Raw genomic sequence first — 11978 nt, forward strand, 5'->3', positions numbered from 1 at the left:
TTTAAGAGTTCTAATCTTTTGAAAATATTGTATGGCACGTTTATTCAGCGCCATATATAATCTTTATGGATTGTTTTGTTATTTTCCTTAGTAGAACATAGAATTTAAAGAACAGCAAGCACCTTATAATTACAGGACTTGTCTGCATTCTTGTAATAAATTAACATAGTGGATGAGTTCAAAAATGTTTTGAATGCAGTAACACACTGTGTTTTTTAGTATCTAATCCCCCCCCCCCCCCACTTGCCACAGCCATTATGTTAGCAAAACTTGCGTTGTTTACCGTATTGTATCCTATCACCACTATGGAATTTATTATGGTTCATGTTTAGGGTGAAACCAGTCATGTGCCTTTCCGGTTGTCAAAATTGGAAAGCTCTTAACTTTCAGACTTAATTTATAGGAAAATAAGGCAAAATACATTATATAAAAGGGACATGAAACAAATATTTTCTTTCATGATTTAGAAAGAACGTGGTTTTTAACAACTTTCCAATTTACTTCTATTATCTTATTTGCTACATTCTCTTGAAATCCTTTGTTGAAAAGCATATCTAAATAGGCTCAGCAGCTGCTGATTGGTGGCTGCACATAGATGCCTCATGGGATTGGCTCACCCATGTGCATTGCTATTTCTTCAACAAAGGATATCTAAAGAATGAAGCAAATTAGATAATATAAGTAATTTGGAATGTTGTTTAAAATTGTATTCTTTACCTGAAACATGAAAAATGTCCCTTTAAACATTTTGCATTAAAATCTCAAAGTGTTTATTATACCTTTAACAGAGCAAAAACTATATAAGATTTTTTTTTAAATCATTGAGAAGCAGCATAGCATTTATTTCTCAGGTTTGTTTCCTAGAACGGAACAAAATACATAATATACATTTGGATACAATATTTGCACAACATATACAATAAAGTTGTACACAAATGAAAGACAAATACATACATTGTATGCATATATAACAATTAAATTTACTCTCATAGATATCAAATATTTAAATTACACAGAACTCAATAAAATTATATAAAATATAATATAAAAATATATAAATATTTAAATAAATAAAAAATAATATATACAGAAAATTGAAATGTTCAGTGAGCGATAACGTCTTTGAAATTTTGTTTATGTGTTTTCCAAATGACTCCATGGAAATCCACTTTGAGTTAATAGTGATACGAGTGTACCCACAGTGCAAGTGATAAAGTAGTCTCAACATTCTGATTTTAAGTGCTTGTAGAAGAGTGTTTTAATTGCAACACTATGAAAGTATCAAGCAGATTTAATGGAGCAAATGTACCCATTAATAATCTTGAGGGTACCAGTCCATATATGTACCCATCTTCATTTAATGGATTATTACCAAGGATTTTCATAGAAGCTTTGAAATAATGGACTTTTGCCACAGATGCTCCAGTCTGAAAATATCTTATACAAGACAATTAAATTGTTTCTTTAAATCATTGACTTGCCCAACCAGAGTTCCTTAAAATCCACTAGGATCCAACTGATGGATTTTGCCACCTTATATGGCAAGAACCCCAAAATAAATCTGAGTATCACTCACATCAAGTTGTCCAATGCCATCGGTGCTAGTGGAGAGGATATCTCCTTCCTCAAGGTAAAATAACCCACCTTGGTACATGGGTTGGAACCAGGCAGAACTAGATTTTACTTCACAAACTGACTTGGTAGAGGTAAGAATTGGAGAGTGGTCATCGTAGGAGAGGCTCCACTTATTGACAATGTGAGATAGGTAGAGAGGTTTAGTTACTTGACAATTGCGTCCTGTGAATGCAACTTGAGTGTATACAAAGTAAAGACCATCTTTTGGAATAACTAGGGAGTTGTCCTGTAGTTTCACCTGTCCCTCCTTTGAATCAATGTCCTCATCCATAAGGGTGGATTCCTTCCAGACTAATTGACCATTTTCTACATAACCTGAACAAAAAGAACATGGAGACGTGAGTGACAAAGAAGACCAGGAAATAACATGGATGAAAAATGAGTAATTGAGTGAAAAACAAAAAGAGGATGAGGCTAAGGGGAGACAACATGGAAGAAGGATATAATAACTGGTATATAGGAAAGTAAAGGAAGAAATGGTGAAGACCTTTCCATACCTGGACAATGAGCTGCTAATTTCTTTCCAAGCTTATTATGTTTTCTTACGTCTGTAGGAATAGAATCTGCGAGAAATAAATAAGTAATGTTAAAACAATATGTAGTCACTTCTGGGGTGTAATACATAGTATACTATTTATACAGCTTATCTCAATATTACTCTAGCAAGGCGTGCAACCACATCTGGGCTTGGGTCCTTTAAAATACATATTTATATGTCTCCTGTCTATATTACACAGATACAGGGTGCATCTACCTCTGGGGTGGAATCTGCAGTAATACATTGTATTTATGTAGCTCCTCTGGGGTGGTACCTTTAGTAATACATTATATTTATACAGTTAATCTGTATTTCACTGATCTTGTCATAGTACATAAATACAGCGTGCAGCCACTTCTGTGAAGGGACCCACAGTAATACATTGTATTTATTCAGCTCCTCTGGGGTGGGACCTTTAGTAAAACATTGTATTTATACAGCTCCTCTGGGGTAATAATAGTAATGCAATATATTTTGTACAGCTATCTGTATTTCACTGATACAGTGTGTGTCAACCTTCGGTACTGGACTCTCAGTAACATATTGTATTTATACAGCCCCTTTGTATTACTTTGATGCTGTGTGAAGCAACCTCTGGGGTGGGACCCTCAATAATACATTGTATTTATACAACTCCTCTGTATTACACTGATATAGTGTGGGGCAACTGCTGGGGTGGGACCCTCAATAAGACATTGTATTTTTGCAGCCTCTTTGTATTACACTAATACAGTGTGTGGCATCCTCTGAAATGGGACCCTCAGTTATACTGCTCCTCTCTACTATAGTGTGTGGCAACCTCTGGGGTGGGACCCTCACTAATTCATTCTATATATACAGCTCCACTGTATTACTCTAGTATAGCCTGCAGCCATCACTGTAATATATTGTGCATATACACTAATTTCTAGTACATTGATACAATACATTTTGCATTCACCTCTAAAGTAAGAGTAAACTTACCTAAATAAGTCCTAACAGCCAATATTTCCGGCATCCTAAATTCATCCTAAAATAGAAAAGTTTGTATTCAGTTACATATACTAAATCATAATAGCTGCCCCCTACCACCAAACGTTTATACTATAACAATGATGGCCAAGCACACAAATTTGGGCATATAATCTCACTATGATATATATATATATATATATATACACACACACACACATACTGTATTGTATATACACAACTAAAGCAGCATAACTACTAAGCTTCCGCTCTCTCCCACACTATGACATGTGCACACAGTGCAGGTGCAGTGGTCCAACATTAGGTTTATTAAAAAAAGATTGTAGATTTAAAGACATACACACACCTTGTTTGCAGGGGTTGGGATGATCTTAAAGTGCAGCAGGGCAAAAAACACAGCAGCTCCTACAACTAAAAGGAAGGAACAGATGCTGACCCATCGCCAACAGAGGTCTGATCTCCTGCGCCGCTCTGTGCAACTGACAGTTAGGAGTCCATTCTCCAGCCGAGACTCTACAGAATCCATATTTTTTCTTTCTTTCTTTCTTTCTTTCTTTCTTTCTTTCTTTCTTTCTTTCTTTCTTTCTTTCTTTCTTTCTTTCTTTCTCTCTTTCTTTCTTCTCTCTTTCTCTTTTTCTTTCTTTCTCTCTTTCTTTCTTCTCTCTTTCTTTCTTTCTTTCTTTCTTTCTCTCTTTCTTTCTTCTCTCTTTCTTTCTTTCTTTCTCTCTTTCTTTCTTTCTTCTCTCTTTCTTTCTTTCTTTCTCTCTTTCTTTCTTCTCTCTTTCTTTCTTTCTTTCTCTCTTTCTTTCTTCTCTCTTTCTTTCTTTCTTTCTCTCTTTCTTTCTTCTCTCTTTATTTCTTTCTTTCTTTTCTCTCTCACTTTCTGTCTGTCTCTTTCTTGTATTACCAGGTTTATTTTCTTTACTATGAATGCCCAGTATCTGTTTCTTGCAGCCTTTATAACACAGTTAAACACTCCCTTCAGCAAGATGCAGAATTTCCCTGGGTGACATCAGGACAGGGAAGCTGACAAATTAATTTTAGCAACACCCATTTTCTACTATAGATCTTCAACTGTAGCTGTTTGTTTCTTCCTCTTTTTTAAAGATAGAAATATAAAGTCACTAGGATTTGGAAAGTGAAACTGAGATAATAGCCAGCACTTCTCCTTTGTGCAGCACAAGAGCACCATTTGGTGGGTCAGGTATCTGTAGCAATAGCAGAGAGGAAGAGAGTGTTACATGTGTACTGTATATATATATTGTCACGCTGCAGGAGATGCAAAATAAAGTTTAACATTACTATATACTTTAAACTATTAGTACTGGTGATTAGTGAAATACAGTTGGGTACTTGTAAGATTAGTACAGAGTGGAAGAAATATAAAACACTTTGTTAGCATTTTTAAAAGGAACATTAAACTGTAATTTTAAAGGGACATTGTAGCTAAAATTTAAATGTTCACTTTGAAATATACAGTATGTATTTTTGCAATATACTTGCAACAGCAAACCCCCCACCAAACAAACAGTTTTTATTGTGCATGTGAAGCATATCTCAAAATGCTTCCTATCTATAGCTTTGCCAGGTGGAACAAAAGTGGAGTATTGGGGCCCCCTCAGCTTAATGGCTGACTCCCCATGTGTCCCCCGCTATTGAGATCATCCCCGATTTTCTTACTTCCGCTCTGCCCAAGCCCAATATATGTGAAAATATTAGACACTTAATCAATGCGGTTTAATTTTAGACTTCATAAGTGATTGGTTGTCTAGTATATTTGTAAAATACCGATGGCAACCCTATTCAGCACTATAGCTTGCAAGTTTATGTGTAAAACCCCTGTAAAGAGACTAAACACATTGTTAAGAAAAGCTGATAATAGGAAAAATTAGAAAACATAGAAACAGATATTGATGGTAGATAAGAGCCATAGGCCAGGCAAGTCTGTCCGATATTACCTACAAGTATAAACTATCTAGTTTGTAGGACAGCCTTATGCTTGCCCCAGGCATTAATTAGGAGGTAGGATAGCCTTATGCTTGTCCCAGGCATTAATTAGTATGTAGGATAGACTTATGCTTGTCCCAGGCATTAATTAGTAGGTAGGATAGCCTTATGCTTGTCCCAGGCATTAATTAGTAGGTAGGATAGCCTTATGCTTGTCCCAGGTATTAATTAGCAGGTAGGATAGCCTTATGCTTGTCCCAGGCATTAATTAGTAGGTAGGATAGCCTTATGCTTGTCCCAGGAATTAATTAGTACGTAGGATAGACTTATGCTTGTCCCAGGCATTAATTAGTAGGTAGGATAGCCTTATGCTTGTCCCAGGCATTAATTAGTAGGTAGGATAGCCTTATGCTTGTCCCAGGCATTAATTAGTAGGTAGGATAGCCTTATGCTTGTCCCAGGCATTAATTAGTACGTAGGATAGACTTATGCTTGTCCCAGGCATTAATTAGTAGGTAGGATAGCCTTATGCTTGTCCCAGGCATTAATTAGTACGTAGGATAGACTTATGCTTGTCCCAGGCATTAATTAGTAGGTAGGATAGCCTTATGCTTGTCCCAGGCATTAATTAGTAGGTAGGATAGCCTTATGCTTGTCCCAGGCATTAATTAGAAGGTAGGATAGCCTTATGCTTGTCCCAGGCATTAATTAGTAGGTAGGATAGCCTTATGCTTGTCCCAGGCATTAATTAGTAGGTAGGATAGCCTTATGCTTGTCCCAGGCATTAATTAGTAGGTAGGATAGCCTTATGCTTGTCCCAGGCATTAATTAGTAGGTAGGATAGCCCTATGCTTGTCCCAGGCATTAATTAGTAGGTAGGATAGCCTTATGCTTGTCCCAGGCATTAATTAGTAGGTAGGATAGCCTTATGCTTGTCCCAGGCATTGCCTGTCCCAGGCATTAATTAGTAGGTAGGATAGCCTTATGCTTGTCCCAGGCATTAATTAGTAGGTAGGATAGCCTTATGCTTGTCCCAGGCAATAATTAGTATGTAGGATAGCCTTATACTTGTCCCAGGCATTAATTAGTAGGTTGGATAGCCTTATGCTTATCCCAGGCATTAATTAGTATGTAGGATAGCCTTATGCTTGTCCCAGGCATTAATTAGGCATTAATTAGAAGGTAGGATAGCCTTATGCTTGTCCCAGGCATTAATTAGTAGGTAGGATAGCCTTATGCTTGTCCCAGGCATTAATTAGTACGTAGGATAGACTTATGCTTGTCCCAGGCATTAATTAGTAGGTAGGATAGCCTTATGCTTGTCCCAGGCATTAATTAGTAGGTAGGATAGCCTTATGCTTGTCCCAGGCATTAATTAGTAGGTAGGATAGCCTTATGCTTGTCCCAGGCATTAATTAGTACGTAGGATAGACTTATGCTTGTCCCAGGCATTAATTAGTAGGTAGGATAGCCTTATGCTTGTCCCAGGCATTAATTAGTACGTAGGATAGACTTATGCTTGTCCCAGGCATTAATTAGTAGGTAGGATAGCCTTATGCTTGTCCAAGGCATTAATTAGTAAGTAGGATAGCCTTATGCTTGTCCCAGGCATTAATTAGTAGGTAGGATAGCCTTATGCTTGTCCCAGGCATTAATTAGTAGGTAGGATAGCCTTATGCTTGTCCCAGGCATTAATTAGTAGGTAGGATAGCCTTATGCTTGTCCCAGGCATTAATTAGTAGGTTGGATAGCCTTATGCTTATCCCAGGCATTAATTAGTATGTAGGATAGGCTTATGCTTGTCCCAGGCATTAATTAGTAGGTTGGATAGCCGTATGCTTATCCCAGGCATTAATTAGTATGTAGGATAGCCTTATGCTTGTCCTAGGCATTAATTAGTAGGTAGGATAGCCTTATGCTTATCCCAGGCATTTCTACTTCTTGAGTTTATTCCATAAATCAATCACTCTTTCTGTAAAGTAGTGCTTCCTCAAATTACTCCTGAATCGACTCCCCTTTGCTTAAAACTGCATGCTCTATCTGAATCATGAAATAAAAAATTTGGATTTCAAGTCCCTTTTAGTGGAACATCTGATAAGTGTAAGAAATTTGATAGAATTGTACAGAGATACAGATATTACATAGTTTGTAATGGATATCATAAATGCTCATGATTCTATACACAAATAATTAATTAATATTGCTTAGTAGAGAACATATATGCACTGTATAGATATATAGTTTTCCGTATTTACGCTTATTTAGTGGATAGCACATGTTTAGCACATATATCCCTTTAATAGAAATGCCTTTAAGGAAAGTTAGACATGTATTTTACTCTATACGGCTGTCATTGTTTTTAAGACTGTCTGTGTCCACACAGTGGGGCCCATTTATCAAGTTCTGAACGGAGCTTGTGGGCCTGTGTTTCTGGCGAGTCTTCAAACCCTGCTCTGATGAGGCGGACAGGAATCGTCGGTAATCAACCCGATGGAGTACGATCGGGTTGATTGACACCTCCCAGCTGGCGGCCGATTGGCCGTGAATCAGCAGGGGGCGGCGTTGCACAAGCAGCTCTTGTGAGCTGCTGGTGCAATGTTAAATGCGGAGAGCGTATTGCTCTCCGCATTCAGCGAGGTCTTGCGGACCTGATCCGCACTGTCATATCAGGTCCACAAGACCTCTAATAAATAGGCCCCAGTGTCTTATCTGGGAGTGTGGGAGCACTGTCTGTGAGAGATTTATATATTTTGGGAAAGCTTATTAAAGTGAAAGTCAATCTTAACGAAACGCTAGTATTGACCATTGAAACAAATAAAGGGGACTTTCATTCATGAAGTATAAGATACTTCAAGCAGAAAGCTCCTTTACTCAGACGGACGCTGAGCAAATAGCATGCGGGAAATCCAGCTCCAAAGGGCTCCCAGCTGGATTTCCCGCATGGCTATTGGCTAAGGGGTGAAAATGTCACCTCTTAGCAAAACAGCGATCTGCCGTGGGCTGCCTTAGTAGCTCAGAGTGGCGATCGCTTGAAACAAATAAAGGGGTTTTCAGCATGAAGTATCTTATACTTTATGAATGAAAGTCGCCTTTATTTGTTCCAATGGTCAATCCTAGCGTTTCACAAAAGCTAGAATTGACTTTAAGTATAGTAAAATCTTAGAAGAATGGTCTGTATCCTGCATGCCAGGGGAAGATAGTGTTAGAAACCGAGAGGACCATTCGCCTTGAAGACTTTTAGTACACTTTTAAACACGCCTACTAAATACAGCAAGTTTAATTAGGAGAACTTTGGTTAGGGAGACCAGAGAGTGCATTGGTTTCCATCTTGTATACATCTCATTTGGGGAATTGCAGCTGAAATATATCATTGAGGCTATGAGAATGAGATTACTCCAGGCTGCTATGCTGAGGATTAGTTGTGCTATTGTACAGTAAAATCCATACTCACAGCTAAGTATATAGATCTATTGCTTAATGTATTAGTTGTGCTTAATTTATGTAACATTGTGCTTTTATTAACATTTTACACTGCTTAAAGGGATAGTCTAGTAAAAAATAAACTTTCATGAATTTTAAGGAACTTTCTTATTAATCCTATTATCAGTTTTTCTCTGTTCTCTTGGTATCTTTATTTGAATAAGCAGGAATGTAAGCATAGTAGCCGGCCCGTTTTAGGTTCAGCACCTGGGTAATGCTTTCTGATTGGTGTCTAAATGTAGCTACCAATCAGCAAGTACTACCCAGGTGCTGAACCACAAATGGGCTGGCTCCTAAGCTTACATTGAAATAAAGATAAACGGGCAAAACGAAGTATGCGTAACCTCACTGGCTACACTTCTCACAAATGCCGCGTTATTGAACAGAAACAAAAACACAAAACAGATGGAGGTGGCGCCTACGGCAGTCTGATGTATCTGAATTAAAATGTATAATTGAACATTTAATACTAATTCAATACATTCTTCCTTTAGTATTAAATGTTCAATTGTACATTTTAATTCAGATACATCAGACTGCCGTAGGCGCCACCTACATCTGTTTCATCTGTTTTGTGTTATTGAAATAAAGATACCAAGAGAATGGAGAAAAATTGATAATAGGAGTTGCTTAAAATTGCTGCTCTATCTGAATCATGACAGTTTATTGTTGACTAGACTATACCTTTAACCCTTTCTGGTCCCATTATGGAATATATCCGACAAAGGGTTTTACCGCTTGCGATCCAATGTTGGATATATTCCGACATAGGACCGGAAAGGTGACGAAGTTCCCAGTTACATTACCAGTGATCGGTGCACAGCTAGGCTAGATGTGGCGACGTGTACTGATCACTGGTACTAGACTCACACCGTAAGTACGGGGACCACTGCAGGAAGCGGAACGACCCACACGGCACTGACCAGCAGCTATCAGAGATTCCCCGCTGTCCTGGCTGAATGGGGAGAAATGAGAGGCCGGGAGGGAGGAGCCTGGCAGCACAACCCTGATGTGTGCAAGGGATTTTGATAAACTGAGCGGCTGAGCCTAATAATCTACTGTCAGTCTGTGGAAATATATATATATAGATATATGTGTAGATAGATACTGTATAAACAGTATATATATATATATATATATATATAATGTGACACATCACTTTCCCATCTGTATCCCTAAGGCTGATGGTAAAGTAAATAAGACCTGCTGGGGCACTTATTAAAAATTAATAGGGCCGGAAAGGGTTAATGTATTATCATTGTATTGAATGCCACTGAAACTGAAATGATCTGCTGCCTTATGTAAATACATTTAATAATACAATAAAACACTGTTATTATTTTACAGTATTTTGTGTTGGTCCTCCATTTTCTAGTGCTAAACCACAAAATATGTTTTGGTGCACAAGTAGTGCTGAAAGCCAGACAAAACATAGTTACATAAAAAAAAAGAAAAGATACGCAAACATCAATACAATTAAAGCATTTCACATATTTTGTGTTTATTCAAATAAAAATGCAACAGAATAGATCCTTTAATTCAAACAAAAGAATGCAAATGCGTGTATATTTTCTTAAAAAGTATACAAATGCTACTGTCTTTGCTTGAGAACAGCTTAAACATTTGTATTTTGTCATTTAATCAGATTTGTCTTAAAAACAAAACGTGTTTGAAAAATATGCGAAATTACTCATTTTTATGCTACAGTAATGTGCAATTGTTGCAGGGTGCTCCGATAAAGAATTAGCGCTATAAAGGGACAGTATAGACCGATTTTGATATAACTGCATGCAATAGACACTACTATAAAGAATATGCACAGATACTGAGCTAAACATCCAATATAAAACCTTTTAAAAATGTATTTATAAGCTACCAGTTTAGCACTGTTGATGATGTTAGGCTGGGACACCCATTGAAGTGGGCTGAGAAAGCAAGAAATGCAGACTCTCCCCACTCCCCCTCCTATGCATATCAAAAGACCCATTACACAAGCTGATGTCAGTATACATCTATAACTTTGGGGCAAACTATACATTGTTACAAAAACACTCCCAGATGGGATATATAAATTGATCATCTACAAAACATTTGTGCAAAGAAAAATCAAGTGCACAATATCCCTTTAAGACACTTGGACGTACATTTTTTTGTGTTTGCCGTTGTCTTGGCTGCTTTTTCCCTAGTGCTTACTATAGCGTTCATCAGCAAGCAGAGAGGGATATTTTGGGGTGACCAGATCTGAGGGGGGAAAATGACACTTGATCGATGACAAGCAACGTACTCAAAATGAAAAAGATTAATTATTAGAGTGTGTTTTGATTGTAGTATTTTAAACAATTTATTTTAATTTAAATAATACATACAATTAACAGCTGCCACTATTGTCACTGTTATTAATTTAAGTGATGGTAAATCCTGGGGTTTGTGAAATGTTAGGATTTACCAGTGCTTCAAATAAAGGGGACCTTCAGTCATGGGGGCCTATTTATTATAGTGGGAGTGGACAGGATCTGATATAGCGGATCATGTCCACTGCACATCGATAAATGCCAACAGCATACGCTCTCAGCATTTATCATTGCACCAGCAGTTCTGGTGATAAATATGCCCTATGAAGTCTAAAATACTTAAATCTGAAAGATACCTTTATTTGCCTGCAGCGTATGTCACACTGAGCACCACAGTCCCATTTATTTGTTCCACTGGTTAATTCTAGCTTTTAAAAAATACTAAGATTTACCCTCACTTTAACAACTTCAATATATACCAGGCATAATCAACTGTAAATCCTACCAGTCGTAACTGGGGATTTTTTAAGTTGATTAGGCAGAACACTACATCTATTTATGGCTCTTATTGTTGTATATTTTAAAAGGTGTTTCTCCTACCTCACACACCCTAACCTATTTGTAATTATAAATATAATATTCACAACAGATATCACTTTAAAATAAAGTATATTAATAGTTATTAACCATAAACTCATAGAGCAATCTCTCTGCTGTTTAACTCTCTCTCTCTCTCTCTCTCTCTCTCTCTCTCTCTCTCTCTCTGCTGTTCAGCCCTGTCTCTGCTGCACAACTCTCAAATGTTCAACTGCTCTCTATAAATTGCTCTCTCTCACTCTCTCTCTCTGCAGTTCAGACACCGCTGAATAGGCCCACAGACTTTTCGCCTTTTAAACATATCCACCACCACAGAATGCAGGGAACTGTAGTTCCTCAGGTGCAGAGCAGCTAACAGCTGCAGATATTGCATGCCATAGTATTGTGATGGGCATAAAAATAATACCAGTGTGACCGCTGCCCATATATAATAAACAAAGATGAAGTAAGTAAACAGTCATGATAAAAAATGGGGCATTTTTGCATTCCTTCAAAAAGTTTTGGGAACAAAGGGGCAG

The 11978-nt window shown here is 37.5% G+C and overlaps 1 protein-coding gene across 1 annotated transcript; it reads right to left on the reverse strand.

The window, feature by feature from the left end:
- Window positions 1-806: 806 nt before the first annotated feature.
- Window positions 807-4059, reverse strand: LOC128636093 (tumor necrosis factor). The gene is made up of 4 exons (XM_053689157.1): window positions 3492-4059; window positions 3137-3182; window positions 2133-2198; window positions 807-1950 (listed from the first exon to the last, which is right to left on the reverse strand). Exons 1-4 carry the CDS (start codon window positions 3669-3671, stop codon window positions 1535-1537), a joined length of 708 nt encoding a protein of 235 aa, XP_053545132.1. The 5' UTR covers window positions 3672-4059; the 3' UTR covers window positions 807-1534.
- Between the last annotated feature and the right edge of the window lie 7919 nt (window positions 4060-11978).

The sequence above is a fragment of the Bombina bombina genome, chromosome 7 (assembly GCF_027579735.1).
Source record: "Bombina bombina isolate aBomBom1 chromosome 7, aBomBom1.pri, whole genome shotgun sequence".
NCBI classification, from domain to species: Eukaryota; Metazoa; Chordata; class Amphibia; order Anura; family Bombinatoridae; genus Bombina; species Bombina bombina.

Bases quoted from the DNA above. Each gene is read 5' to 3' on its own strand.
- LOC128636093 (XM_053689157.1), bottom strand. From the start codon at position 3,671: ATGGATTCTGTAGAGTCTCGGCTGGAGAATGGACTCCTAACTGTCAGT. The intron at 3,183-3,491 runs GTGTGTGTATGT...TTTCTATTTTAG, and splicing joins TCCCAACCCCTGCAAACAAG to GATGAATTTAGGATGCCGGA. The intron at 1,951-2,132 runs GTATGGAAAGGT...CTTTTTGTTCAG, and splicing joins ATTAGCAGCTCATTGTCCAG to GTTATGTAGAAAATGGTCAA.